Raw genomic sequence first — 27,954 nt, 5'->3', positions numbered from 1 at the left:
AGAGATGCCTTGATGGCGTTGCAAGCTAAAAACCTCTTTCAATGCAACATTTACAAAGGACACGTACGCCACACGCAGCCCGTTAAAAAGAGCAAACGCACAGGAAGGAGGATGAGAGCCTAGAGTGCGCTCAAGGACATGCATATATTATGAGGGGCTTTGCCGAGAGCAGAGGCATTAAGGCGTAAAATGTGTCCAAAAGCCCGGGGTACGAGCATCCCATGGACATGGCCTGGTCGTGGGCGTAATCGTTAATCGACACGAACGTGTGTGTGATATTTAATTACGGCTCTGTGGAAGCTATAGGGAGTGGGTGGATTTCGGGTGGTGTTGTTATGGAGACTATGACGCCTCAAAGTGCAGCCCTCCGTCCTTGTCCAGCGCCAGCATAGGACCAGAGTTCAGAGAGCGACAGCTACCGAAGCGATACGATGGTTCGTGGGGTCCTGCCTCGGCTGCATTCCATTCAGTAACATGCTCTTGCTGTCTATTTCGCTCTTGTTTTCTCTCTCGCTCTGATGGCTCCACTACGGCCGTACGCCGCCACGAGCACGTGCCCCAATCGGCGGCAGTGTGCTCCACTCAGTTGAGGTTGGTTTCTCATTCGGCGTGGTCGCATTCTGTTCTATCCGCAGCGCGTCATAGTCAGAGTACTCTATTTCATCCGCGTCAGTGGCAGAGTCTCTGTTGGTGTGTCAGTGTCAGTGTGTGGCAAAAGTCCCAGAAAAAAGCAGCCAAAATTAGGTAAATACCGAGTGTGCCCTCAGTGTGTGGGCCGCTGCACTTTGCAACTGCAGGAACATTTTCGGGGGTGAATTGTCTAGATCTGGGGATGCTTGCTCATTGTACATATTACATCAGAAGACTGGGTCAATGCTTATATAAAATTGTAATCGGGCACAGACAGGTGTTGCAGGACCCCATGAGCTAGGACCTTTCTCTTGGCGCCACTTCCGGTCTGGGCGGAATTCAATTATAAAAAACACACACACACACACAGGAACAGGAACAGACATGTTTTTCTCATTTGGTTGTTTATAATTTGTACGCCTTCCGTTTCTCTTTTATTTGTTTGATTTTTTATTTATTTTGCTTTTTTTTGTTTAAACATAAAAAAAGCTTTTCTGCTATTTTTGCTTTTTGTCTGCGACGTCAAAGACATTTTAATGGGTGTATGCATACGTATGTATGTATGTATACGTATGTAGTTACATACATACATATATTCTACGTATCTCTTTATATAGAATTATATAGAATTTTTAGAATTTGACAGCATTTCGCTTGTTTATTTATTTTCATTTAGGATTTACGAGTTGAAACACGCAAAATATCCATCTTTGGGGAGCTAAGGTTAAGTGCCAGACATCATCATCATCATCAACCTCATCGGACATCAATCAATTGGGAACTATAAATGACATTGTATAGTAAAACTTTGATGCATAATATGGACAAAGCTGTGGCTTTGGATTAGGTTAATTGAGTTCGTTATTTCAAGGCTACACGCTTTGGTGGAAATATTCCTTGTTTTATGTGGCTATCAAGTTAATTTGTTGTTTCCTTTCCTGTTCGGTGTTATTCTGTCCACTCTGGATATACATATGTAGGCATTTGTGCAAGTCCACAATTTTTGAGTAAATAAATACTCTCAAAAATTGCCAGTTATACCCTATTCAGAGGGTGTTCTTGATATTGGTGAAGCATTTACGAAAATATAAATTATCTCAAGAACAACCATGGTAGAATCTCCAAATCTGACAGTACTGAAAACATTTGCTCTGTGTCTTTCTATGGGGACAATTTATAATGTGAATAAAATGTGCGAAAGGGTATCCCATTCTGGGAATATATGAACTTTATCTTGTTTTTCATTTGCATAATCAAATTTTATTTATGGCCGCTGGCCGAGTCCGAGTGCCCCACCACTTTGCATGCAAATCTGGGCACTATTTGTGTGTACACTGTTGTGTGTGTGTGTGTGTGTGTTTGTGTGTTTGTTTTGCCACAGATTCCCAGAACCATAACGGTATCTGACATCCACCCACAACCCCTCTCTCACTTTTTAAAATTTGCAAGGAATCTTGCACTGCTCTGTATAAAAGAGTTAGCGGGACTTCTAGAAACTTCTTTGGGGTTCATTTGGGTGGTGGATGAGAACAAGCCTCAATTGATGGTGCACTTCTAGAGGGTGGTTCTGCCTTTTGGCGCGGCCTGCAAACTGTAAATTGCCATCAATTGGACTTAATTCCTGAGCTTGCGATTGTTGCTGAAATTTGCATTGTGCAATGCAATCAATGCTCTGCGCTGAAATTGAAAGAGCACCGATTGGACAGCAGAATTAAATTAAATCTCTCTTTCTTTCTCTCTTTGCAGTCTTTTCAAAAATGGATAAGCGAAATATGAAAATGTATGTAAATGCCGACGCCGCAAATGAACGCATCAAAATGAATCATAATTGAGAGCGAAGCAAAAAATGAGTAAGAAGAGTATCTAATCTTGAGCATATGCAAGGAGTGCGAGCGAAAGGGATAGCGAGACGAATCGACGAGGTCTTTGGGATGCGTTTCATTTGCAACGTCATCGCGTCATCAACAGCTGTGGAGAGCCAACAAAGAGAGCACCAGCTTCTATCACACACACACCCATTTTTCAACTACCGAGTCCCAGAGAAAAGGGTGTCAACACACATCTGCATTTTATTAATTAACGAGAAACAAATTAGATAATTAATACAATATATTCTCCTCCTCCCAAGAGAAACTGTAAAGAAAAAGAAACCCACTCACGCGAACGTTTGCGCAAAAGCAAAGAGAGACAATCGGGAGAGAGAGAGAGAGAGCAGCCGCACAAACAACAGTCGAGAGCAGAGAGCAGTTCAAAAAGCAAGCGCCAGAGCGAGAGGGAAGCGAAGCACTCGCAGGCACACGAAACACATTCAAACGCAGCCTTTTGTGGTTGTGTGTGCTTTAGACACTCAAACTCAAAATTCGTCTCTTCGCGTCCACAACGTGCCACCAAGTGAGCGGAAAGTTTTTAGCTTGATTTCCACAGTCGCCGTATGAGAAGTTTCCTCTGTTTTTCTTTCGTTGCCTTTTGTTGCCCCTTCGCAGCGGAGTGAAGAGTGGGACAACGAATTATTCAACGCAACCAAAAAGCGGACACAGAAAACAAGTTAAAGCCAAATCAACAAACGATTTGTGTCTATTGCAGTGCGGAATATCGATTTTTGTCATCCGCGCGCGTCGATGACCTCGCCGAAAACAATTACAACCGAGAGTTGAGAGCAGTGCAAAAATCAAACGCAAAAGCAAAGTCAAAGGCTAAGCAACAGCAAGAGCAAATACAACACACACACACACCTACTCGTGCATTTTTCGAAGCTGCCTAATTCCGACTCTTAGCCACGTTTTACATAATTGGCCAATTGCAGAGTCAGGCAAAAGTGCTAGCAACAACTACGACGGCGACCGTTGCAAGCCGAGTGCCAGAGGGAAAGGGAAACGAACATTTAGACAGACGGAGAAGGAGAGCGGGAGGAAGGAGAACAGTGAGCAGCAAGCGGGAGAGGAGCGGCAGCGGCAGCGTCGGCGGCGGCAGCCAAGAACCCCAGAGACACATGCTTAGATATCGTCTCGTGTCCACACACTTTTTGAAGCAGCCGTAGTCAGCCAGCGAGAGAGGGAAGCGAAATATTGAGAGAGTGCACCACCACCCAAAGGGGGAGAGAAACAGCTAGAAAGAACGCCGAAGAGAGAAAGTGCAGTTGCAAACCCGCAGAGAAAGAGAGAGAGAGAGAAAGAGAACGATTGATCGCAGGATAACGTCAATCTCTTGGTACAAATAGATCGTCAGGTGCACTCCGTTGGCTCATTCACGCTCCAAACTTTGAAAAAGCCCGGTCGAGAGCGACACCGTTGCATACAACACCCAACCGTTCATTCGTCCGGTAGTGCATCATCTAGAGGCAGCCAGCCCAGCCCTACGCCATACGCCATACGCCCACGCCCGAACCGCAGCTGTTGCAGCGGACACCGATTTCGCACCGATCCAGGCCATATAATTCAGTCACAACGTATTCGCTAGGAGTCCTACGCCTGCTTGGTCTGAGCTGTTGTGATTTGGATAGCGAAAATGTGCAGAGATCGCGATATGAGTTTGTCATAGATCAGCGCAACCGTCGTTACAAGGTCAAGAAAAAAATCAAACTCAAGAGCGAATAAATATCGGATTTGTTGGCGTGGAAGCGCGAAGAAGAGACTCTGACAGACAGACATACAGGCATACAGGCAGGGAGAGATACAGAGAGACTAGATAGTCTTGGACCAACAACAACAACAGCTTGAACGGCGAAAACAACAATACCAAAGTTAACAGTAATCCTGGTTGGAGAGGGATACCCGGGATACCACACAAAACGGACAATAGATACAATACACGGCACGGCACGAAAGCTTGCCGTTTGTTCGCGCGTTAATTTTTTGGGATCATCGGCAATGTGACTATCTACCGGCACGACATTACGTTTCCCTAACAATACGGTTAACCGATTCGTGGAAATCTCTCCTTGCACCCCTGCATGTGCCAGAGCCAACAGGTGTCAGGTCAGGCGTGACAAGTGATTTTGAGCGTGCACCGATTTCCCGGTAACTCTATTCATCACTCTTGGGTTACTCCTCCCACTCCTCCTTGCCACACTCTCCCACGATCGAAAAGAAAACGTCGTGCAACTGGCGAACGTACGGGGAAAAACCAGCAAGATTGAAGACTTTGCGAGAAATCTTTGGAAGTCCGTTAAGGCTTGCATTGTAAGTATTATTATAGAACTAAGTAAGATAAAATTATAGGGTGGAGTCCATACGGAGTGCATTGCACTTCGGTATTTTTACACCTGGGGAAATAGCTCCACTTACACGGAGAAAAGGCACCGCAGCGCGATAGTTCTACTATAGAAAAACATTTCCACTTAAATTAAAATAATACTCTATTTTCCACTGCGTTCAAATAATATCTTTAAATAAACAATTTTTCGCTGGAGAGTACTTCTCCATGAGCACCTCTCTGCAGTCGGACGTCTTTATTTATCCATTTCACACCTGTCCGACGTAGTTATTGCTGATTACTGTACAAATATTTGCAGAGATGATTATGATCTAATTACGCTACCATAAAGGAATAAAATTAACACATTTGGCCAGGGCAATGGAAAAGTATCCAACGAAATCGGATCATTTCAGGCACTGGCAACCATTGCATATTTTCAGACATCCAGTTATTTCTGGAAAGTAATGGCTGGCCGGCCTTTTAATAAGAAAAGCCTTTCCTTGCTTATGTATATCGATTTGGTGGGATTAATTACATTACGCAGAATATCGATAGAGAATTCTTTGAAATACACACCATATTTTTACAACTAGAAGCTTCTCCACAGAGAAGTCTTTATAGAGGTTATACAACAGGCTATTACACAATTCAATAAATGAGTTGTGAAAGTATTGGGTACACAATATGGTCTATTAATACCTTACATTTATTGTATGTTTATCGTATTTGTCTATGACAAACAAAAACCGTTATCTGGCGAACATTTGCCACTGATTTTTCCATTAAACCCACATTTCTTTTCTGATATAGATTCCCCCATTCCCGATTCACTTTATTTCTATTCTGTTTTTTGTTTCTGTTGTCCGCTTTGTTTATTGCCTTTTCCAACGTATTTGTACATATTTGTTGCTCTTCTTCGTTTGCTGTTTGAGTCATAGATTATGCCTTGCCTGTACTGTCCATATGTACATACAAATGTATGTATAGTGCCACAGTGAAGCCTCTTCCTCCCATATATTTTCTTTGTATTTTCCTAGATTATTGTGGCAAGAATAGTATTGCCTGCTTTCAGGCAGAACTGCCTCCTACCCGTCTCCCTATTAGCCATCATCCTGTGTCAGGGATAATTCCAATCGTCATGTCATATTCCCTGACGTGAGCGTGTTGACCCAAAAAACAAACTATTTTGTGAGGGACTTAGTTGTGTTTGCATAAATAATTGAGTGCAAAAGCAATTAAGGTTGTTGCCTGGATATGGAAATGGGAATGGAGTGGCGAGGATTGTCGTGTCTGTCTGGGGATGCATAATAGGAATACATTGAGTATGGCAAACTCAATTAACAAATCAAGTAAACAGATTAGCAAGCGAAATCATCTGCCAAATTGCGTGAAAAGATCTCTATTTATAGAGCTCCCTCAGAGAGTTCAATGTGTAACCGATCAATTGTGTTTGGGTTATTTATAGGTCTGTTTAAATTTGTACTTCTCACGGCTCGGCCTGCTCCACTGAGCAGATTGCGTTTATTTTCAGAGATCACTGTGTTTGCAAAGACCAGAAAGTGAGACGAATTTTACCATGGGAATATAATTAGCGGGGGATTAGCATTGGACGCGTCGGGAATGTCAATAGCTAATGATTGGAATTTGACTACTATGGATAAAGAGGGAATAGTATAGGTTAAGGAATGCTTACGTAATGCATTTTGTAGGGCTCTTTCATTAGTAAAATCGTATATCACAACCAAATATTCTCACAGATGAAACTATATGGGCACACATGGCACAGAAAGATTTTAAACAGAAAATCAGAGATTATACCCTGTAATAGTTAATGTAGGATACTTTAAAGATCGCTTCAAAGAACAGCCTTCACTGTATTCATTCCATTGTACCACAACTCTCTGTAGATTAAGATGCATCGCCTCCATTAAGTTGGTCGCGAGTGTGGCACGATTCTTGGGTCTTGGGTCTTGGGTCTTGGTAGTCATGTGTTTTGGAATAGGTTGGTTTGATTTGTCATCTGACGACACACGCCGAGCACAGAGCGGCACTGCCATCACTCGAGGAGACATTTCAATTCGAAAGAATCTGCAGCAAAAGTTTAAGTGTTTTAAATTAAAAGTAAAACAAAACGATAAGAAAAACGAAATAAAAGGAACATTTATATGGCAAAAAAACCTGTTCAAATTTCGCATGGATCGTAAATTATGGCAAATACGTGCCCATACATCCTCCTTTATTTTACTGTTTAAGAGTATGCGACGGGTTGCCAAAGTTCACGAAACTGGAAAAAGAAATTCCCATCTTTTGTTGTTGCTGTTTTGGTTCGCTTTTTTAATCAATTGAAATTGATTGATTTTAACGAAAAGCGAACGAAAATAAATGGAATGGTTGAAAAGTGAGCAAAAGCAAGGAATTTGTAAATTAATTGAAACGCAACGACAACAACAACAATACCAGCATACAACAGAAGTTGATCAAACAGTAATTACGAATTACGTCACAGAAACTAAAAGCAGCGGGAGAGAAACGGCAAAGCGAAAGAGAACGCGGAAAGATTGGCTTGTACTTTGCCCTGTCATATATTTTGTACCTACACAGCTTTGATTGCATTTCCTTTTTCCCATGTCCACCCATTCCCGACATTTATGAATACTTTTCTTGTTTTGCTGTAGACCGACCGCGAGTTTATTTTTGTTCTATTTTCGCCCTTTCATGCCATTTCTTTGCTTCTTTTTTGTGGTTATTTTTTTAAGTTTGCCTTCTCTCTCATTTGTCATGTAATTTGCATACCCTTTCTAGAAATAGTCTTATAATTGTTAGACAGAATATGGGCAAAGCTCGGAAAGAGGAATTACCTATATCGGTGTCTTTGTCGTTTGCTTTTACGTTTGTTTTCGGCGACTCGCTTGATTACGTTTTTGTTTTGTGTGAGTTCGCATTTGCATTTCTTTCGCGTAATATTCTACTGCCAACATGAAATTTCTTCACTGGGAATGACAATAGTAGTTCTCTCCTGGCCTCTGACCTGTGTTTTTATTTCGTTCTGTGAGTGTTTCCGCGTACCGTTGCGCAATCCTCAAACTGCAGCGAAACCAGAAGCTCGCAACACATGACTGACATTAACCGACAGATTGACGGTTATGAGTAGGGTTAGGACAGGTAGGCAGGGTGCAGGGTAATGGAAGGTCGAGAGAGTGATGGGAACCATTAGCCAAATAGTCACTTGTTTAGTCGATAGCACAGTGATTGATGCGATTTGCGGTGGAAGAATAATGAAATCGTTTCTTGATTTCATTGATTTTCCGATGATTGCCTAAAATAGAAACAAAAAACTGAGTGAGGAACAAGCACTCGAAATGGTCGATATTCCCGAGGAAGTACATCAATTTTATACACTATCTATCGTTCTCCCCGTCCCTTCGTATCTTATCAGTGTGATTAATTGTCGATCAATTATGATTTTATAAATAGCACATAAATGTACTACATATATCCATTGGAGATATTTCGATACGTGCAGTCCGTTGGAAATTTCCATTCTAAATTTCTTCATTTTCATTCAGGAATCTAGACTTTTTCCTTAATTTCAACGGATAGATGACAGTAAAAGCTTTCTTCGTAAAACTCATTATGTTCTATTCAATAAACTTGTAGTAGATTAGTCTGGAGTATTCATTAGTTTCTGAAAAGATCCCCCAATATATAATTAAGCACTTTCATAGGCAAATTATAGGAAAAATGAATATTTCCATTAGTAGGAGGCTACCTAAGGCTAAGTAGGTTGCTTAAAAAGCTCGTAAACACTCATTATTGCTCTGTCAACTGCTCGGTTACCAAATTCCCAAGCCCCCGGGCACTCAAATTGATGAAATGTCAACATGGCTATGGCTAGTCGTGTTTATAGAGAGCTGCGGTTGCGAGAGACTCTCCTAATAGCTAGCCTCATATCAAATTGTTGATACAATTTAGGAAAAAACTGAAACTGTTTACACACTCAGACCCACTCTGATATGGAGAGCCATAGAATAATAGGAGCGTAATGTGGATTCGGGCGGATCAAGAGAGAGAGAGAGAGAGAGTGATATCTTCGCTGTATCTTGGGCTGCAGTCACTGGTTTCCAACCGGTTCGAGCCGGTCTGGGGCGGCGCTAGGCGGTCTGTGGTTGTTTTGGATGTTACCAGGTAGAGTCCGGAGAAGAGGCCTCGCCACTCTTATCAACATAATACTCGTAGACTGTAGCCGGTGAAAATGACTTTTCAATATTTGCACGACGTTTAATAGCCAACAGCAGCACTGCGCCCTCGTACTCCCACCGTTCTCCGAATTCCAAATGCCAATGCTTGCCGTTTTCGCACGGGCTTGTTAAAACGCGCAAATCTCACCTCTGGGCTATTGTGAGGATCGCTCATACGCCGCGTGGTCCATTTTTAGCATCTCCGTGGGACGTATGTAGGCTTCCCCTGTTTGGGCTGTGGGGACTGTTGTTAAGCAGCCAACCCCCCACTCGACAAAAGCCCCATAAATCCCATGCCATTGTGCCCCTGACTTTGTTTTCGTTCCGTTTTTGCATGTAAACAGCTTTTGGCTTCAGCGCGTGGCTGTTCATTGTGTCAATTGTGCGACCTTCTTTAGCTTTTGAAATGTAATTTGGTACGGAAATGTGAGAGCCAGTTCAGGTGGCATTATCTTTGCATGTCTATCAGATTCCAAACTAAATATTAAACCTCACTTATCTTTATGAAATTGGATAATTCACGATATAGGAACCTATTCGATAACTTTCAATTCAATAAATCTTGGCTATCATTAAAATTCCAAATTCCATTGTATCTGCCTCTATGGTTGTGTCCATAAATACCTTATGACGACAGATTCTTATCGATTATTCCCCGCGGATTTGATATCTTTATCTGACAACAAAAACACATTTCTGTGACACTTCATTCAGCAGCTGGTGTCCGTCAACATTTTTCATTTGATTGGGTCAAGTGGTAATGCGGTTTTGTGGTTCACTCGGCGGCTTCGGTGGTTTGCGTGCTCCATCATTTTCGATTCTTATCCAATATGATCTTTTCTCCTACTGAGTCATGTACTTCCATGTGGCGGCTTCTCTGTGTACAATTATTATTATTATATAAACAATGAAAAGGAAAAGGGAGCATGCCGCAATAATATCGCCTGAAATGTACATTTTATGTGTGGCTCAGATGATATTGATGCGTGGATTTATGACATTCGAATAACCGCCCACGAGACCATACTACCTACCTACGTCATACGCTGAATCAATATTATTTGCAGTTATAGATATGTGATTATTTTTGGGTATTTACATAAATTTTGGACCAAAAGAAGCATGAACTTGTGGGAGAATTTTCCCTTAACTAACCAAAAGAATTCCATTTGTGTTTTGCACTGAATCTCGGAACCAATGTTTTCCATAGAGGAAAACTTATGTCTGTTATGTGCCCTTAAATCACAAAATGTGTCATCCAAAAGTTATTTGGTTTTTGATAAAAGAAGATATCATTTTATAGACAATTTTGCACTTATCCTGGAATTTGTTGCCGTTAAGTCTGTAGACATCGATTGAGTTCCCATTCATTATCCATTGCGGTGCCATTATACGGCGTACTGGGCTTTCACCTGTCGCTGTCCGCGGCTGCTAAATCCCTTGAACAAATTCCCCTTTCCGTTGTCTAATTAATTTGATAAGAACTAATTCCAATTGGAAATGCCTTGCACGCGCCGCCCACACAACACCGGCGTACGGGAGGTTGGTTGTCCTTCCAAGCCGTTATTTGAGTTGCTGTAAGCTTTCGATCACGTTCTCCATTGACGTCACGAGAGGGCGCGAGTTCTTCAATTAGTTTGTCTCATTCTGTCTGACGAAAAAGTTGATTGACACACGCACAGACTCCAGTCTCCAGGCTCTTTCCCTCTGAAATTCGGTTAGCCTAGAAGAAAGAGAGATCGAGAGAGAGAGAGAGAGAGATGACTCAGTTATTTTTGCAGGCAGACAGAGAGAGGCCAGACAGACAGTTCCAGACGTTGCTGCGCTGTTCCGCTGCAGCTCTGCTTTTGCCTCTGCTCTGCTGCTGCATTGATCTGGCGTGACATTGCACTTGAAATATATTCTTGAGCAAGTATTCTTGTTTGCGCATATATACATACAAACGTACATACTATGTACACACACCGTTGACAAATTTATTTTGGTTTTTGTTTTGTTTATGAAGCGCCGTTACCTGTACGGAGGGCTTTCGCGTGTGCCTAAAATACCGTTCGATCAAACGATAATAGCGCTTGAGCCACATTGGTTATGTATCAGTATCGCCTGTTTGCTCTGTCTGTGCACACGGGGGCGTAAACAAGTGAATAAATTAATTCATTTCATTAATATGGCCATAAAGTGTGGAGCTTCTGCTAATTTCGTGCGCCCCAAGTGCCAGATTTATTTTTAAACTCTCAAACAAACTCAAACACACATACATACAGAGGCGCAATCTATTGTCTGTCTCTGTCTAGTGTCTGCAGCTGAAGAGAGTACCGATAAGAAAAGTACACAAAAGGTATATTTCACACAAGTCGAGAGGATTTACCGCTCTCTCCGTCGAGGTTCCTCTCTCAAGCTCTGCGTATGCATGCAGTGAGAAAGCTTTATATGAGCACCCCACCTTTTATTACTATATCTTGCTTGCACAAATTCTGCTCTGTTTGCATTTCATTTTCGCACCTTCTCTCTATCGCACCCACTCACCCCCACAGCAGGCGCTGCAGCGATCGACAATAACATTGACCATGCGCAGGCGCTCTCTCTCCTACCCGCTCTGCCAAGTTATCGCTCTGCCACTGCCGCTACTGGTGCTCTGCCGCCGCTCGGCTCTCGAGATTTTCGCATATAATTCCCGAGGTCGGGGCTGAAATCAATTTAATAGTAATTCGGTGCGCCCAGAGAAAGCAACGGCAAACGGTTCTCTCCTTCTCCTCCTCCACCGTGCTGTCGGCAGAGGCAGCGTCAAGCGCCAAAAGCCCAAAAGAAAAATAATTAATATTTGTGAAAAAACACATAGAAATACTTGCAAAAACAATCAAAATATCTAGAGACATGTACATAGATTGTTTTCAACAAAAAGGAGACGACAATACAGTGTTTCACCTACAAAATAAAACAAAAACCTGGAAAGGAAATATTCAATTAATTTCTATTGAAATTTATTGAGCGAGATTCAAGCGATGACATTTTTATGACATCTATAAGATTATACCGACAAAAGTATATTCAAATCAAGTGATTGAACGTGATCGAGGCGCCTCGAGTGCAATAATACTTGTGATAATCCCCAAGCTACCGCTAGACTGATTCCCATAGAGATTAGAAAATTCAACCTAAACTTATTATTATTTATAATCGACAACAATATGACGCCCAAAATTATTGCATATTTTCTGGTAAATATACATTCAATATTCCTTTATTTATAATACTTTGACAATTCCTTTTGCTAATCAAATGTGTTGAAATTATTCAAGAAATGCATTCATTTAGTATTCCTATAAAATGTTCCCAAAATGATGGAATATCAAAGTGAATATTTCAATTTTTGCATTCAATTTTGATCCAATTTATTCGGTATTTCGTCATATGATTACACAACTCAACCAGAAAATGGATTTTTCTTTGGATACCAAATGGGAGCCTGACTTTTTCCGACCAAAGTCTATGAATTATTTATGGGCATCGTGTGTGACTTATATAACAGGCATCTGAGACTGGAAACTGGAGAGATTTTCTTCAACTAGACCCCAGTGCCCGAGTCCGATCGAGTGGGCACTGGCGGGGGGGGGCAGTACTTGATGATGGGTCGTGACGGGGCACAAAATAAATGTTTTAACAAACTATTACTCATGCGACACGTAGTGCCAGACCTTTACTAAACCACACTTAATGAACAGGTAGGGTGGGGCGTGGGTTCCGATACGTTCTGATGACATTTGAGAAATATTGTTTAATTATTCACCTCTTGAATTATTTATTTATTAATTTGCCTAACCATTTCTCTCTCTCTTTCTTTACAGTGCGGCATGCGCCATCCCACAACTGGGCTGAACGAAGACGACCTGAGTCGTCTCACCGGTTCATCATCGTCAACTGCCTCTTGCGGCAGTGCAGCCTCAGCCTCATCTTCATCATCTTCAGCATCCTCGTCATCGTCCGCATCCACAGCGGCCCCCACACAGTGCCATGAGCCAGCAGACGTCGTCCGTCAACATCAGCAGAGTCCGGAAAGGACCAAGGCGGATGCCAGGAACCATCTGAACAGCGTCGACCCACAGCCAAAGTTCAGCTCCACATATCTACCGGAGATCATCAATCCTCTGGAATGGCAAAAGTCATCGCGCAAGCGCAAGGAGCGTCTCGACAGCAGCTCCGTCTTTGGGCAGGACCGCAAGCTGCAACGCAGCAACAGCGAGGAGCTGCTCACGGATCCAGCTCAGGGCCACGCACCCCAAGACCCCAAGACAACGGCCGCTCACCTGCTGGAGGCCCAATGCGAGGTCATTCGACGTGTCTCCTCGGAGGACTTTGAGCGTACCGCCACCTACGCCGACTACTGTCTAGAGTTTGAACGCGAACAGCAGTCCCAGTCCCAGACCCAGAACCAGGAGTCGGAGGGCGGCGAGAACAACTCCTCGCTGGCCAATCTCTCGAGTGAGGTGCAGGGCTCCAAGGAGCGTCCACGCTCAGAGACCAGTCCGTCCCGCCAGCAGCGGGAGGCCAGCGATGACAGTGAGTGCGAGCACGAGCGCCGAAGGAGCAGCGAGCGCTTCTGCAAGTCCCGCTTGCCACCCGGCCGCAAGTCCGGCATCACCAAGAAGGGCAGCGGCAGCGGAGGAGTCGGTGGCAAGTACCTGCCCTCTAGGCGGGACGAACAGAGCGCCTATAAGTACGATCTGTCCGCTCTGAAGTACGAGCGTCGTGGTTTCATCAGCAGCAGGAAGCAGCAGCAGCAACAGCAGCAGCTGTCCAACTCGTCTTCCTCCGCCTCCGATCACAACGACAACAACCTGATCGACTTCCACCAACAACAACAGCTACAGCAGCAGCAAATCCAGCAGCAGCAAATCCAGCAGCAGCAGCAGTCAAAAAGAAGCTCCAGCATCTCACCCACACCCACAACGAGCTCCTCGGCGGGCAGCGACGACACCACGCCCACACCCGTCAAGGCCAAGCCGCCGCAACGCCAACAGCAACAGAACCCGAACCTCACCTCGGCCCAGGAGTCGCTTCCGTGGGAGCGCGGGGATGAGCCTGCACCCGTGCTGAGCCGACGCTACGCCCACTCTCGGCCCCACGTCGGAGGCAACATCGATGCGGCCGCCCAGCTGGCGAAGGTGATGCCCTATCCGCAGGCGCTGCCGAAGCAAGCGACCAGCGTGCAGCTGCATGGCTGCGAGGACATGGACTGCCTGGAGCCGATGGACGCTGTACGCGCCTTCAGTTCGCTGGAGAATATGCGTACCCGGGATGTGATGCAGCAGGTGCTGCCCGCCATGATGGTGGCTTTCCAGACCCCTGAGGAACGCCTCAAGGCCATCGGCCGACGGGTGACCGTGCTCAAGAAGAAGCTCGTCCAGCTGGAGGACGCACTGGAGCAGCGGCTCGGCTACCGGCCCTCGCAGGCGGAGCGCCTCAACGACAAGTACATGAAGAACGCCCTGGCCGAGCTGAGCAAGCTGCGAAAGGAGCGGCATGAGCTCAAGACTGATCCCATCGCTGCCCTCGGCCTCAAGCTGGGCGGCTGTGGCGGCGGCGGTGCTGGTGGCTCCGGGTGCCAGGATGTGGCCAAGAAGCTGGAGCGCATGAAGACCACCCTCGCTGAAATCGAGCAGGTACGGATCACTCTCTCTATGTCTCTCTGAGATCATTCTCCATCCAACAACCCCATCTCATTCGCGCACTCTTGTCACGAGACAGACACAGATTTTTGATGGCAATTAACAAGTGGAGCAGACGTCAGAGAGTCTCAGTTCCACGGGTATTATAAATATGTAGATTGCCTCGAAGGCAGAAGCAGCAGCGGCAGCCAGTGACATGTTTAGCAATTTGGCAATAACTTTGATCTTGCCCATTGTCAGAGCGGCACTCGGGAAAACAACAAATTTAAATGAAATGAAATTTTCCACCCAAAAACTAATTTCTCCGGCTGATCGACGTGTTTATGCCCTTTACTTAAATGCGGTTTTAATTTGGGATGGAAAGTACTTTGGCATGGGAATAGATTCTATTTCAGAATTAATTGATAAAATCAATTCAATTGAATCGAATATGACTCAAAATATAGCCGCATTTCTTTTATATTTTATTTGAATCTTTTTATAATTGTATACTGGATGGTAGAAGGCATTTTTTTGGCATCGTTTAATGAAGATTTCGGATTAAGAGAATTCATACATGCATATGTATGTGGATGGAAAATAAGAGACTTAAATGTTTCATCGCACATTGCCAGGAAGTAGGGCTTCTAGAACCCCTACAAATATTTGTGTAGCATGTCTGCCCAGTTTGGGAGGCTTCTTTTATACATTTGCATGTATGTACAAGTATTTTATGGGAATCTATTTTAGATCCAAAAGCAGAGTGCTCATGGCATTTGGTTAGGACAGGCCTCCTTCATCGATTGACAAATTAATGATACATTTGTCATAGAGGCTCGAAAAGAAATGAAATTGAGTTTGTGCCAAGAATGATTGGATGTACAGTGGAGGACGGACGACAGACAGACAAACGGAAGGGCAGGGAATATGGATATAATGGTTAAGAGCAGCCACAAAAGTGCTTGTATAATGTAATGTTTGTTCTGTTTTTGCGACTGTTTACGAATTTTCTGCACTTATTTCTATTTCTGTTTTGGGCCGTTTGGCGTCTCGCGCGGGTTCTTGTCTGTTTGTCATGAGACCCAATGAAATAATGCCCCATGCAGTGGCGCTGATAGATAGTCTTGTTTACGTGCCGCTTTGGCGCTTTTATCAGTTTATGTATGCGTGTGTTTTTTTGTGTGTTTGGGTGGGCTTCCGTGGCATTGAAATGTCATTTTCATATTGATTTCATTGATCCATTGATAACTTATGCACCGTACTCACCCGCTTTTTGCTCTCCATTGCAGAATCTAAACGAGAAGCGCACAAATAGCCAACGGTCCCAGCAGCTGGAGGAACTGACCGCCGATCAACTGGTGCAGGAGAAGACCGCCGTCCAGCATGGTCTGCTGTATTTTGAGAATCTCTACGGCCATCCCATCACCAAGGAGGAGCGAGATGCAGCCCGACCCCTGTACGATCGCTACCGTCAGCTGAAGCGTCTAGTTGCCCGCATTGTAATGTTTGGCACTGGGAGTGGGGTGCCAGAGCTGCCCACGATCCTGGAGCACGAGGCTATGGTCTTCGAGGCAACCTCCACACCGCTGCAGTATTCATCCAACAACAGCACCGCGACCACCAACTCTCCCAGCGACTCAATGGCGCCAAATACCATCACACAGAATGCTTCCTCCGATGAGTCGACCACCACCACAACGGGTCCGGCTGCTGCGGGATCGATGGAGTCTTCCGCAGCGGAGAGAGCGGCCAGCGAGAACATCTCCGCACTGAGTCTGGACCAGCTGTGGGAGCAGCTGGAGCGGGTGCGCGACGAGAAGGCCGTGCTGAAGGCCACCATACGCGAGTACGAGTCACTGTTCGAGGAGCAGAATGGCCGCAAGATGCTGAAGCAGGATCGAAGGTCCCTCGAGACAGAGACCTATGCCCAGTACAAGGAGAAGAAGGCAAAGGTACGGCTGCTGCAGGCCCTGATCAAGAAGCACATTGGCCACTAGCCGGAGCCTCAATCGATCCACATCTATTCACCTGCATGCGATACTTATTTATTTCATACCCACAAAACAAACAAAAACAAAACCAAATGCAAGGAAACATACCTAGATACTTCGATGTATGTTTGTATAATCCAACACCCGCACTCCCTCTACCCCATACATTTATACAAATATTATTATATATGTGTAGTTTTTAGATTTACATTTTACCATATATTCTATAATGAGACATTTTATGAATATTGTTGATTCCTTATTGTTTTTTGAAAACACCTATGAATACCTATGAATACGAAATAAAACAAAGAGAAATGTTACAAAAATATGACACGACTATCGTGGAGAAAGCTACGCTAACCGAAAGACATTTGATTGAGACTCTCTTCCCACTTGCTATATCCTTGAAACTTCCACTTGTAATTGACATCTCTCACTCATTATCTCTCTGTAAATCGTCATTGATGCTAAAAAATGTATTACATTTGTATTTTCCCCCTATTGGTTCGAACAGAACAGAGTTAAAGCCATCTCCCGAGAAGGGGAGCATCCAAGGCTTGCTTTAGTTTCGAGGAAAAAGTAAAAGCAGTAGCAGGAGAAACTCTTTATAAATGTTGTTTGGTAGTAAAACATATTTTATATCTAAACTAAGGCCATGCCGTGCCATCTATACTAGACCAGTACTACCCCCCAGTCCCTAAATAACTCCCTACATACACTAGTTGTGCGTTCAATCAAAAGTTTCCATTGGCATTTGACGTTTACAGTTTGACAGCAGAAGCGGAAACGGAAGCCGAGTCGAGTTTGTATCGAGTGCAGGCCAAGTGCCTGGGAAATTGATTTGCTTTGTTGAGTTTTTTTGAGCGTATATCGTGTATCCCTTCTGCATGCTCGTTCGTACATACGAATATTTATATACAAAATACATAAAACCCAACCCAAACATATATATATACCTTACATATGTAGCAACGTACGCATATATATTTACATATGTATATGTTTGAATATTGAATACAAACAAAAGTACTGTACGCATATGTATGTACCAATTATATAAAGGTCAACATTTACAAATGGAATATTCCTATATGTAGCCCACACGATTGGCTCAAATCGAATCGAAAGAAGGAAGCAATTTTTGTAGCATTAAACGTATGTGTATCTCCTTCGTTAACTGAAGCGATTGAATGTCTATACATAATATGCAAAATAAAATATATCACGTTATATTACAAGTACAAGTTTTGTTTTTATTTATCAATTGGAGATAACATTCATGAAAACATTGTGGCAATTTCAAGTCATTCGATCTCCTTCAGAATTATTTCACTGCCTGCAATAAAGAAATAAGATACGAATCAGTTAATGCTTGCGAAAGAATCACATCGTGGGAATTGTGAATGTGGATGAATCAGTCAAGTGTACATTCGACATAAACATTCAGGTATATGCTTGTCAAGGTAATCATCATTAAATGGAATCAGCATAGGGTCAAAAAATCAAAGAATACGTACCACATGCTTACAAGAAAGGCACACCGCCATCAGTCCACTGATTAATATGAAAATATAAAACAAAATAGCATAAGTACGCATTGAAGAAGTTCATTAAACATGTGATGGGTAACAGTTTTAAACTTTCAGCTAAATAAACCAATCGACATCATTTCTCCGACTGGGGCGGTATCTAAAAACATCATATAAGGGCCCTAATCTATATGTTCCTTTTGGAACAATCGAACAGGTAAAACTCACCTCAAAATGCATTCGCCTTATAAATTGGTTTCCTCAGTGTACAGAGTATGGGACTTCACGACTGTAAATGAAAAGAGAATGGTATAAGTACATATTCTAGTCAATATTTTATATAGATTGTGCTAGATATAAGAACTATCAGTAAAATAAACCAATCGACATCATTTCTCCGACTGGGGCGGTATCTAAGAACATCATGAGAGTGCCCTACTTGTTACTTAACTCAAAATATATGGACAAAAACCTTACCTTTGCATTCAACATAGCCACGAATGAACTAGAGCCTCGGCATATTTCTTATCTAAAATGAAATAAATAATTATTATTTACATATTCCAAAAACATCTTATCTAAATAAAGAAAACTTCTTTGTCAGTTTAGTATATCATCAATTGTTTTTATGACAGGGATAACTGTTTGGCTTTAAAAAGTGCTCATCATATAGATTTCCTTTATTTAGTGGCATTCATCGATATTTACTGACCTTAAATTACAAACGTCGTGGGCTCTACAGCTAATCGCCCAACAAAGAGTAAATTCTATAATAAAACACATATAAATGATTAATATAGTTCGAATGTAGTTTTAGCCACTACTTCTTTTTGAACTGTGCAAGATTCAGTCGAGTAAATGTAGCAACACGCATAAATTCAGTTATATGCTTGTCTATAGGTTTGTCATCAGAGCAAGTATATGGCCAAAATGTTCTAAAATGGTAATATATACACACCTCTGCTGAATGTCAAGAGAAAAACATCAAAAGCCAAGTAATTGTCGAGGTTTCTGTAATAAAAAAGATAATTAAAGTTAATAAAATACTCGAATTTCACATATAGCAAAGAACATGAATATTTTAGTGTATCAGCAAATAAAACCAATCGACATCATTTCTCCGACTGGGGCGGTATTCAAAAACATCATGATAAGTATACAAAATAATTGTAAAAATTGAAACCCACCTAGTTTTATCAGGCTATTGCCTCAACACCACTGCTTCAAAGAAAACTGCAAAGAGAAAATGCATTATTAATAGGTATTCAGGTATCTAAATAGAGAATACACAATTTTAAGCGGATTTATCAGCTTAACGCATCATCAATTATTCTTATGACAGGGATAACTGTTTGGCTTAAATAAGGTGTTCATCATAAACGAAATAACTGATGGATGCAACGTGCTCCAAACGTACCTTAAATTTGCGGCCTACTTTTTCCCCAATTCGTGAATGTAAGAGAAATCTGTAAGGAAGAGAATTTCGAGTTAATACTTAGCAAATTATAGAAAAACTGCCAAATATATGTTGAAAAAATCAGCTTAATGCATCATCAATTAATCTTATGACAGGGATAACTGTTTGGCTTAAATAAGGTGTTCATCACTGTCTAAAGGGGTACCACAGATGATACTCAGATGCTTACCATTTGAATCCTTTCCGTTTCTTACAATTTCTCCACGTTTTGCCACCTGAAAAGAGACGGTTTTTTAGCATATTTTCAAACGTTTTTGAGCACTCGAAGTACTTTCTAGAGTCAGTCCTTTGAAAATCAACATAATTGTTCGGTTATATGCTTGTCTATTGGTTTGTCATCATAGAAAGTACATCGCATTTTGTGCAATTAAAGTTTTTATTCACCTTTGATCATGGCTTGACATCCCGGCAGGCTGTCTTTCTATTTCTGGTGCAAGAGTACAGTAGGTGTCACTGAAAACGAACAGAATGAGGTTAAAACCAATCCATGTGCGTAATTTTATGATGACTAAAGCTATTGAAGCATCAGTAAAAAATCCAATCGACATTATTCTTCCGACTGGGGCGGTATATGTTTAGCATCATAGTAACAAAAACTTCACATCCATTTCTGAACGAAACTAACCTTACATATTGCTCCAGCAACACGTGGGACCAGAAAGCACAAGACCGGCCGGGTGAATTCTTCAAATATTCTTGGACTACATTGTAATCAGTATCCAATTGCAGACAATTAACACTACCGCATGGCTTTCTGTAAATGAAACGAAACATTCAACATTCAATTTCATTTTCATCAAATTTGTCGAAATTTTCTCATCGGCATGTGGCATTTGTAGTCAGAATTGAAAACCAATCAACACGTCTTTTCAGACTGGGGCGGTATAGGTAAAACATCATGGAATAGTAGCCGCATTTATCTACCACTTTATAATGTACCACAACTTACCATCTTGTTTAAATAATTAAGTATTGAGGACAAAATCAAAATCAAACTCTTCATCGCGGCGAACAAAATTTAAAGAACGACACGTGCACAGCAGTGTGACCGCGTAATTATCAGGGCCTCGAAAATATACCGAAATATACCCTTGCATTTTAAAAATATACCTTAATAATACCGTAGTCTTAAATCAGATTCCTCGATTTTTGTGTTATATTTGATATTACTAGCTTGTAAAGACTTTCACCACTGAAACAATAATTTAAACCGATTGAAGTATCAATTTTGCTTAATATAAATACTCTTTTTTATTGGACTTTATATCTTATGACCTCATATTTTACAAATTTTTATTTGAATATTTAATTCAAATCACCCCCTTGGAAACAAGTTTGCTTTTCTTCAGTATGTAAATGTATGTAAGTTATTAATAGAGACACTACGTATGTATATTAACTGATAACATTGATAATTGTTTAAAAATAGCGCGCGCAACAAAAGAGGAAGATAAGAGAATACAAATATATTGTTTCCTGAAAGGAAAAAGGAACATAAGTATATATTATAAGCTTGGAGTGCTTTGGGGGCAGTTCTTCTATCTTTACAACAACCGGCTAGAATCCGGTTTCGACAGGGCCTCGTCAGCATACCAAAATATACCATTGCATCTTCAAAATATAAAGTAGTCTTAAATCAGATTCCTCGACTTTGATGTTTTGCTTAATATTACTAGCTAGTTAGGAGGCTCCGCGCTGAAACTGTAATTTTATCCGATTCATCAGTTTCGGTTGTGCTTTGCCGACTCATTTTTGGGCTTAACATTTGAGCCCTAGAACACAATACCACAGACATATAACTACTCAAAACGAAAAAACTAACAACCCAGTTAGCCCCCCTCTATTTTAACAGCTGTCGATAAATATTATTTGAAACAGCGGCAACCCTACTGGAAGCGTCTAAAAAAACGCGCGAATCAACTCAAAATAAAAATTTAAATTAAGCTAAGCCACTGTTTTTGTTACGGAATCCGTCATAGCTAACAATGAGCGATTTGAATGAAGGACCAATGCGGGAGAAGCGCTCCTTTATTATGGCACGAGATCCCAGTGTGGACCGGCGCTTTCGACCCAGGCCACACAAACAGTTGCGGCTGTTTGATGATATCCATGAATCAACAGAGAGCACAGACGGGTCAGACACTGAATCAGAATACGCATCCAATGCTGGGGACGATGCAACGAGTGTGGATGATAGCAGTGAGGTGGATACTGGCCCTCAGGTGTTCTTGCGTCTGCGTCCCGTGAGTGTTGCATCCACAGGATACTCGCTATCCGAAGATGGCAAATGTCTGATTACCAGCGCAAAGAGTGAAAACAGCAGCAACAATGTCAACAGAATGGAGAAGCATTTTGGATTCACATCCATTTTCGATGGCTCGGTTGGGCAGCGGGACATCTACGACATGTGTGTCGGTCCCAGAATTCTGGAAGAGGAATGTGTGACGATAATGACATATGGCACATCAGGCTCGGGAAAAACATACACATTGCTGGGTATGTTCGACATCTTACCGTCAGATCTGATGCAACTATTCATGTGGTTCTATCTCTTGTAGGTGATCAATTGCGAGCTGGAGTCATACCCCGAGGCCTAGAGCATATATTCACCATTTATCTGGGCAATTTGTATAGTACGCCCAAGCTAAAACTAATCAACGGGTGCATTGTCTTCCTGCAAGACGACGCCACTCTTCGGGAAATGCAAATAAGCATGAAACTGCTCAACTTGTGCCCGGATATTAACGCCCAGCACGAGCGACTGAGGCAGGAGATTAGGAGCGATCACACCTTCGAGACGAAGACAGAGCCTGATCTCTCGGTTATGATTTGGGTATCCTTTGTCGAGATCTACAATGAACTGGTATACGACCTACTGAGCATACCGCCGCGTCAAGACAATCTTGGTGCTGTGCAACGAAAGCCCCTGAAGATCGCCTGCAATAAAGGTCAAGTGTTCATCAAGGGTCTGACCACCGTGTTCGTGAAGAGCAGCGAGGAAGCCTTGCGTCTGCTGCGGCTGGGTCAGCAGCGTTCCACCTATGCTTCGACATCGGTGAACTCAAACTCCAGCAGATCGCACTGTGTCTTCACCGTGGATGTGCTGAAGTACAGCCGCTCGGGCATGACCACTCAATGTTCGTACAAGTTCTGCGATCTCGCGGGCTCAGAACGTGTGAACAACACAGGCACCATAGGGCTGCGACTCAAGGAGGCGAAGAACATAAACACCTCCCTCATGACACTGGGACGCTGTCTGGATGCGGCCAGTACTTCGCGAAAGAAGTCCAGCACCGACGTTATACCATTTCGCGACTCGAAGCTAACTATGCTTCTGCAAGCCGCTCTGCTCGGAAAGGAACGATTGGCCATGATAGTGACTGTCACACCGCTGGAGAAGTACTATGAGGAGAACCTGAACGTGCTTAACTTCGCGTCCATAGCGAAGAACATCGTCTTTAAAGAGCCCATGATTAAGCAGCATAGTACCAGATATTCTGGATTCTTTGACAACCCAAAAGCGGATGGGCAGTACGATTACATCAAAGCGTTGGAAGAGGATAATATCAGGTATGGCAATGGTAATTAATTCTGGGGAAACTCTAACATTTAATTCTCACAGTTTGCGGGAAGAGATCGATCGCTTGAAGTTCGATCATGTGCTGAAGATGCAGTTGCTGGAGGAGAGGCTGCGAAAGGAGCTTACGGACACGTTCCAGGAGATGATCCGGGTGAACAAGAAGCAATGGGAAGAGCAGTCCGAGAAGCAGAAACTGATGGCCGAAAGAGAGTTTGAGTTTAAGGTTTGTACGCCCATTCCATATGGTTTGCAGTCGCTAACAAAACATACACTTTTGCAGTTGGACTCACAAAAGCGGATCTACGAAGAGCAAATTGAGGACCTAAAAGATGAAATCGATTATCTGAAAAATCCAGCAAGTGAGACGAGCATTGAGAGTATGGATGAAATAGAGGATGATCCAATTGAAATCCACGACGATGAATAAATAGTAACTTGGAATTGCCCGTGTTTAATTGTTAGTTCAAGTGTTAGTTACTTTATAGTTATTTTTGTTCCTTTGTGTGTGTAAAGAAAAATTTTAAACTTCTCATAAAATACATTTTGTAGTTTATAAAGCAAAATCAAGGAAAGTGTAATCGGAGCATTGCAGAAACACATTTATAATCATTACAAAAAACCAAATTTTATTTCCCTGACGACCGTTTTCAACGTCCTCAAAGCAGATCTTAGTTACATTTTGAATCCATTCCATTCGACTATTCAACGAGAATAGAACTGCCGGTGCCCGCTACCTCGGAAGTGCCCGCTACCTCGGACTCGCCCGATTCGGTGTTGTAGAATAGACGACGCTCCACACCATCCTTTGTGATGATGCCGACGCGCACCACACCGCCAGAGCTGCCATCGTGGTAGATGGCATGTTGAACCGCTGAGAGTGGAGGGGACACGATGGATTAATTCAAATTCGTTTGACTCGTGGGACTCACTTCTTACCTTGCTTGACAAACTTCACGCACTCCTCCTTGCTCATTCCCTCACGGAAATGCTCTCGGACGAAGCCGTAAATGAAACTGGATCCCGATCCGCCAATGGTGCAGGGCTCGCGGGTCAGCATGCCACCCAATGGGATGCTGAACACCTGGCCACCGCGCTGCTCATCCCAGCCGGCCACAATGATGCCGGCCAGCAGGGAGTCGCGGTAGTTGTAGCAGAAGTTGCGGAACTCTGAGGCAGCCTCGAAGACCAGGGCGTCTTTGTTGGTCTGGTTCTCGTGATAGTTCAGCGAATAAGCCACAATGTCGGCAATGGCCTGAGTATCGGCGGCAGAGCCACTGCGGCAGCAGTAAATTTTGTCTGTAATACGAGTCAGCTTGTCGGTGACACGATTAGCTACATATGGTCCCGAGCTGGTACGGGAATCAGCTCCAATCACAACTCCTCCGTCGAATTCGACGGCCATGATTGTGGTCTGCAAATGTCCGAAAGAACGAAGTTTTTTAGTTTAGGGGGTTTTACATGAACTCGGTTTGGTACTTACGCCAGTGCTGACAGGGGTGTCGGTAAAGTCCATCTCGTAAACCATTTTATTTTGCTGTTTATTCGGTGGTTACAATACAATTTACAATTTTCTGGGAAAAGCGGCACGAAATGACTGGCTTGTTTTCGACAAGTGTTGCAAAGCATTCAAAAGTATCAGTCAGTGCTGTTAAATGGTGGTAAACAGTCACGCACATCGATAGCGTTTACCCGCGTCTATCGATAGTAGCAGTGCACATGTTGTTTGTTTTGGTTGAATTTTGAAAAAATTTTGTACTAATTATGGCGTACGTTGCACTTAGCGAGGCTGAGAAAACGTTTATACTGCATGGCGTAGAGGTGAGTTACGATCATCCTTCATGTAGCCTGCAATTAATGCTACCATTCTACCCCCAGGAGGATTTTCGATGTGATGGACGGTCTCGTCGTGATTACCGGCCCATGGAGCTGGAGACAGCGCTGGTGAGCAATGCGAGTGGTTCGGCCCGCCTGCGCCTAGCCAACACGGACATCCTCGTGGGCATCAAGACAGAGATCGACGTGCCCGATCCCTTAACCCCAGAGTTCGGCAAACTCGAGTTCTTTGTGGATTGGTAGGTTCAGCGATTGCTATAGTCAGTCTGCCTTCTACATCTGTTATCTTTGCAGTTCCGCTAATGCCACGCCAGAGTTTGAGGGACGTGGCGGCTCAGACCTGGCCCAGGAGCTGGTGCTCGCGCTGGAAAATGCCTACGAATCTCCGCTGGCCTTTGACTATCGCACCTTGTGCCTTATACCGGGGCAACAGTGCTGGAAGCTCTATATCGACATATTGGTAGGTAAAAACTGGTTCCCCATGTCCATGTTTTATGTAGCTTTCATTTGTAGATCCTCGAGTGTGGGGGCAACCTGCACGACGCCGTTTCACTGGCCGCCAAGGCAGCGTTGCACAACACTAAACTGCCGCGGGTAACTGCCTCCCTACTGGATGCCGGCGTGACGGACCTCATCATATCAGACAATCCGTACGATTGCACACGGCTTACCATTGATACGGTTCCCCTGCTGGTCACTGTGTGCAAAATCGGCGACTATTGCCTTGTGGATCCTTCGGCGGAGGAGGAGGTCTGCAGCACTGTCAGCATAGTTGTGTCCGTGTCGATGCGAAATGGAGAAGGTAAGATGCAGACCAGCCCAATCGTTCGAGACTTTCACTATTAAATGCTTGCAGCATTCCTTTCTGGCTCTCACATGACTGGCGGCGGCGCCATGCACAGGGATACCATGCGCAATTGCCTGGATCTTGGCCTGTCGATTGGCGAACAGTTGAACACGGTTCTGGCCAAAATGCTGAAACAGGAGGAGGAACGCGTAGGACCCAAGCGACCCAAGACGGTTGGGTTTCTTAAATAAAATAATGGAGACTTGGTATGAAAATGTATTACTTTTCTCGACTGACATTGACTATTACTCGAGTGTGGGCTCTTTGAACTTATACTATGTGAACTCAACATGAACATTTACTGATCTTTACGTTTCTTCGTCTGCCTGCTGGCTGGAAGCGGCTTCTTCTCCTTGGGCTCGGGCTGTTTACCCGTCAGCAACGAGGTCAACATCTCGCTGATCTCGGGCATGTCGTTGGTCATCTGGAAAGCAAAACAACTGTATCAGTAACATTCGTTTTAACCCAACTGTTATTAAATTGTCTTACCTTTGGGAACTGCAAGTTGTCAATCTCCTTCTTAGTCTCGGGATCATTGATCATCTTGGGCAGCACCAGCATGAGCAGCAAAGGCAGAACCATCATCAGCACCATAGGGCTGAACATGAAGTCGGTTATCTGCAGGGAATACAAGTTACATTTAATGATTATATTCAACTCCCTGTCCATTTTCGCTGCCCACCTTCCACTGCTCTCGGGTCTGGAAATACTTAAAAGGCATCAGTGGCTTCATCCTCAGGGGATAGGCCACCTGCAAGATTTGTGCTGGCTGGACAAAATTGACCTTGCGCGCACGGAACTTTCCTTTGGGATTGATTTCCACGCGAACCTGAAAAGAGTTCGCGTTCGTTACGGCATCTCTATCTGGGGGCAGTCAAGTTGGACTTACGGGCTCGTAGAACACGTCAGGATGATGGACATCCAGCACATAGCTGCCGGAAGGCACTCCGCTGATTATGAACTGGCCATCTTCGCGCACGAAACCCTTGTACTCGCCATCATTGATGGTTATTGTCACGTCCACTTGCCATTTATTGTCTTCTTTATTCAGGGCACTGCCTGCACCTTGCCCTGGTGTCAGAATCGTGTCCGGTGGAGAAACACGTCCTTCGATTGTGTACAGCCCTGAGACCTCATCCACCAGCTCATCCTGGCCGATAATTATTTCGCAACTGCTCAGCGCAATGAGCGTTGCAATAATAATGAATTTAAAGCACATTTTCTACTTAATTAATATTTTTTCATACAACTTTTTTTCGGGGAGGGTGGTCAGCAGGTTTATCGATAAGAAACGTACTTAACCTATATAGACCCCTATTTGGTTAAAGCTCGAAAAATAATAGTTTATGAATTCAATATTCTCCTATTATAAAAAAAAATAGATCTAACATAACACATATGTTTAACCTAAAGTGCGCTAAAATTCTACAAATTTAATAATTTTCTTGTCGACCCACTGGTAGACAATGGGTTAATCGTTGTCCATCCATTATCGGAATTCATATTCTTCAATTTATTTATTCCGGATAATATTATTAGCTAGCGAGGACTCTCAGCACTTAGCATATAATTTTATCCGGTAGAATAATCCGTTCCGGGGGCATTGCCTTTGAGAAAGGTGTATTTGTTTTGCTCAAATTTGAAATAGACTAGAAGGGGCAAGACTAGTTCGATTTGAAGAAAGTTCTCTTATTTCATACCGGCTGGAATTTCCAATTAGCAGATTAATTTGCATATGTTACTGCTGAATCATTAGGGGTTTCATCATATACCGGTTTATAGCCGTCATAGGAAATGGCGAAATGGCAATCCAATTAGCAAGGATGTTAGATTGGAATCTCAAGAGGCTTACCTTCTTTGGTTATTGTTGGAATATGACGGTGCATAGGAGAGTATGTATTAAAATGTATAATGTATGTACACACATACATACATACTATGTATTCGTTTTCCTATCTGACTCGAGTGACTCACTGCATCGACTATG

General features: G+C 43.2%; 6 protein-coding genes, 1 long non-coding RNA gene and 3 other non-coding genes across 11 annotated transcripts in view; 4 read left to right on the top strand and 6 right to left on the bottom strand.

Annotated features, from left to right (window-relative positions):
- The first annotated feature begins 594 nt into the window (after positions 1 to 594).
- Positions 595 to 16,796, top strand: LOC117592569 (protein FAM13A). 2 transcript variants are annotated; one of them, XM_034286454.1, is made up of 4 exons: positions 595 to 744; positions 2,377 to 4,808; positions 12,908 to 14,722; positions 15,997 to 16,796. In XM_034286454.1, the coding sequence occupies exons 3-4, from the start codon at positions 12,914 to 12,916 to the stop codon at positions 16,702 to 16,704; spliced, it is 2,517 nt and encodes an 838-aa protein (XP_034142345.1). In that variant the 5' UTR covers positions 595 to 744; positions 2,377 to 4,808; positions 12,908 to 12,913; the 3' UTR covers positions 16,705 to 16,796. The 2 variants fall into 2 exon arrangements, with proteins under 2 accessions (XP_034142345.1, XP_034142344.1); XM_034286453.1 differs by lacking the exons at positions 595 to 744; positions 2,377 to 4,808 and adding an exon at positions 11,932 to 12,280.
- LOC117592567 (membrane-associated guanylate kinase, WW and PDZ domain-containing protein 1) overlaps positions 14,909 to 27,954 on the top strand; it is a 30,095-nt gene continuing 17,049 nt past the window's right edge. The window contains exon 1 of the mRNA XM_034286451.1: positions 14,909 to 14,919. The gene's annotated coding sequence lies outside the window, so the exon portion shown is untranslated. The remainder of the gene's footprint in view (positions 14,920 to 27,954) is intronic.
- LOC117592589 lies at positions 17,924 to 20,728 on the bottom strand. The gene is made up of 12 exons (XR_004574555.1): positions 20,657 to 20,728; positions 20,333 to 20,461; positions 20,092 to 20,160; positions 19,877 to 19,922; positions 19,648 to 19,696; positions 19,418 to 19,463; positions 19,189 to 19,241; positions 18,943 to 18,997; positions 18,708 to 18,759; positions 18,459 to 18,519; positions 18,219 to 18,255; positions 17,924 to 18,037 (listed from the first exon to the last, which is right to left on the bottom strand). It is a non-coding gene; the product is annotated as an uncharacterized LOC117592589 (long non-coding RNA).
- Positions 18,824 to 18,905, bottom strand: LOC117578923. The gene has a single exon (XR_004573428.1). It is a non-coding gene; the product is annotated as a small nucleolar RNA R38 (small nucleolar RNA).
- On the bottom strand, positions 19,531 to 19,613 carry LOC117578895. Its single transcript, XR_004573401.1, has one exon. It is a non-coding gene; the product is annotated as a small nucleolar RNA R38 (small nucleolar RNA).
- Positions 19,761 to 19,845, bottom strand: LOC117578924. Its single transcript, XR_004573429.1, has one exon. It is a non-coding gene; the product is annotated as a small nucleolar RNA R38 (small nucleolar RNA).
- LOC117592572 (kinesin-like protein subito) lies at positions 21,566 to 23,824 on the top strand. The gene is made up of 4 exons (XM_034286456.1): positions 21,566 to 22,203; positions 22,266 to 23,277; positions 23,330 to 23,510; positions 23,568 to 23,824. The coding sequence occupies exons 1-4, from the start codon at positions 21,693 to 21,695 to the stop codon at positions 23,712 to 23,714; spliced, it is 1,851 nt and encodes a 616-aa protein (XP_034142347.1). The 5' UTR covers positions 21,566 to 21,692; the 3' UTR covers positions 23,715 to 23,824.
- LOC117592585 (proteasome subunit beta type-6) lies at positions 23,897 to 24,924 on the bottom strand. The gene is made up of 3 exons (XM_034286472.1): positions 24,768 to 24,924; positions 24,224 to 24,698; positions 23,897 to 24,158 (listed from the first exon to the last, which is right to left on the bottom strand). The coding sequence occupies exons 1-3, from the start codon at positions 24,810 to 24,812 to the stop codon at positions 23,986 to 23,988; spliced, it is 693 nt and encodes a 230-aa protein (XP_034142363.1). The 5' UTR covers positions 24,813 to 24,924; the 3' UTR covers positions 23,897 to 23,985.
- On the top strand, positions 24,963 to 26,200 carry LOC117592582 (exosome complex exonuclease RRP42). The gene is made up of 5 exons (XM_034286468.1): positions 24,963 to 25,105; positions 25,163 to 25,359; positions 25,415 to 25,580; positions 25,634 to 25,922; positions 25,977 to 26,200. Exons 1-5 carry the CDS (start codon positions 25,049 to 25,051, stop codon positions 26,156 to 26,158), a joined length of 891 nt encoding a protein of 296 aa, XP_034142359.1. The 5' UTR covers positions 24,963 to 25,048; the 3' UTR covers positions 26,159 to 26,200.
- LOC117592584 (ER membrane protein complex subunit 7 homolog) lies at positions 26,172 to 27,251 on the bottom strand. Its single transcript, XM_034286471.1, has 4 exons — positions 26,857 to 27,251; positions 26,650 to 26,796; positions 26,457 to 26,585; positions 26,172 to 26,391 (listed from the first exon to the last, which is right to left on the bottom strand). Exons 1-4 carry the CDS (start codon positions 27,184 to 27,186, stop codon positions 26,266 to 26,268), a joined length of 732 nt encoding a protein of 243 aa, XP_034142362.1. The 5' UTR covers positions 27,187 to 27,251; the 3' UTR covers positions 26,172 to 26,265.

This window comes from Drosophila guanche, unplaced genomic scaffold (assembly GCF_900245975.1).
Source record: "Drosophila guanche unplaced genomic scaffold, DGUA_6, whole genome shotgun sequence".
Classification (NCBI taxonomy): domain Eukaryota; kingdom Metazoa; phylum Arthropoda; class Insecta; order Diptera; family Drosophilidae; genus Drosophila; species Drosophila guanche.
The sequence above is the reverse complement of the archived record's forward strand: the minus strand, read 5'-3'. Positions and strand labels throughout refer to the sequence as shown.

Excerpts from the sequence above, each read along its gene's own strand:
- LOC117592569 (XM_034286453.1), top strand. The coding sequence starts at position 12,251 with ATGACGCCCAAAATTATTGCATATTTTCTG. Across the intron at positions 12,281-12,907 it reads AAATTATTGCATATTTTCTG|TGCGGCATGCGCCATCCCAC; the intron begins GTAAATATACAT and ends CTTTCTTTACAG. Across the intron at positions 14,723-15,996 it reads CCCTCGCTGAAATCGAGCAG|AATCTAAACGAGAAGCGCAC; the intron begins GTACGGATCACT and ends TCTCCATTGCAG.
- LOC117592572 (XM_034286456.1), top strand. The coding sequence starts at position 21,693 with ATGAGCGATTTGAATGAAGGACCAATGCGGGAGAAGCGCTCCTTTATT. Across the intron at positions 22,204-22,265 it reads AAAAACATACACATTGCTGG|GTGATCAATTGCGAGCTGGA; the intron begins GTATGTTCGACA and ends TATCTCTTGTAG. Across the intron at positions 23,511-23,567 it reads AAAGAGAGTTTGAGTTTAAG|TTGGACTCACAAAAGCGGAT; the intron begins GTTTGTACGCCC and ends ACACTTTTGCAG.
- LOC117592585 (XM_034286472.1), bottom strand. The coding sequence starts at position 24,812 with ATGGTTTACGAGATGGACTTTACCGACACCCCTGTCAGCACTGGC. Across the intron at positions 24,699-24,767 it reads ACACCCCTGTCAGCACTGGC|ACCACAATCATGGCCGTCGA; the intron begins GTAAGTACCAAA and ends GGACATTTGCAG. Across the intron at positions 24,159-24,223 it reads CGTGAAGTTTGTCAAGCAAG|CGGTTCAACATGCCATCTAC; the intron begins GTAAGAAGTGAG and ends CTCCACTCTCAG.
- LOC117592582 (XM_034286468.1), top strand. The coding sequence starts at position 25,049 with ATGGCGTACGTTGCACTTAGCGAGGCTGAGAAAACGTTTATACTGCAT. Across the intron at positions 25,360-25,414 it reads CTCGAGTTCTTTGTGGATTG|TTCCGCTAATGCCACGCCAG; the intron begins GTAGGTTCAGCG and ends TTATCTTTGCAG. Across the intron at positions 25,923-25,976 it reads GTCGATGCGAAATGGAGAAG|CATTCCTTTCTGGCTCTCAC; the intron begins GTAAGATGCAGA and ends AAATGCTTGCAG.
- LOC117592584 (XM_034286471.1), bottom strand. The coding sequence starts at position 27,186 with ATGTGCTTTAAATTCATTATTATTGCAACGCTCATTGCGCTGAGCAGT. Across the intron at positions 26,797-26,856 it reads CTGACGTGTTCTACGAGCCC|GTTCGCGTGGAAATCAATCC; the intron begins GTAAGTCCAACT and ends AACTCTTTTCAG. Across the intron at positions 26,586-26,649 it reads AGACCCGAGAGCAGTGGAAG|ATAACCGACTTCATGTTCAG; the intron begins GTGGGCAGCGAA and ends TATTCCCTGCAG.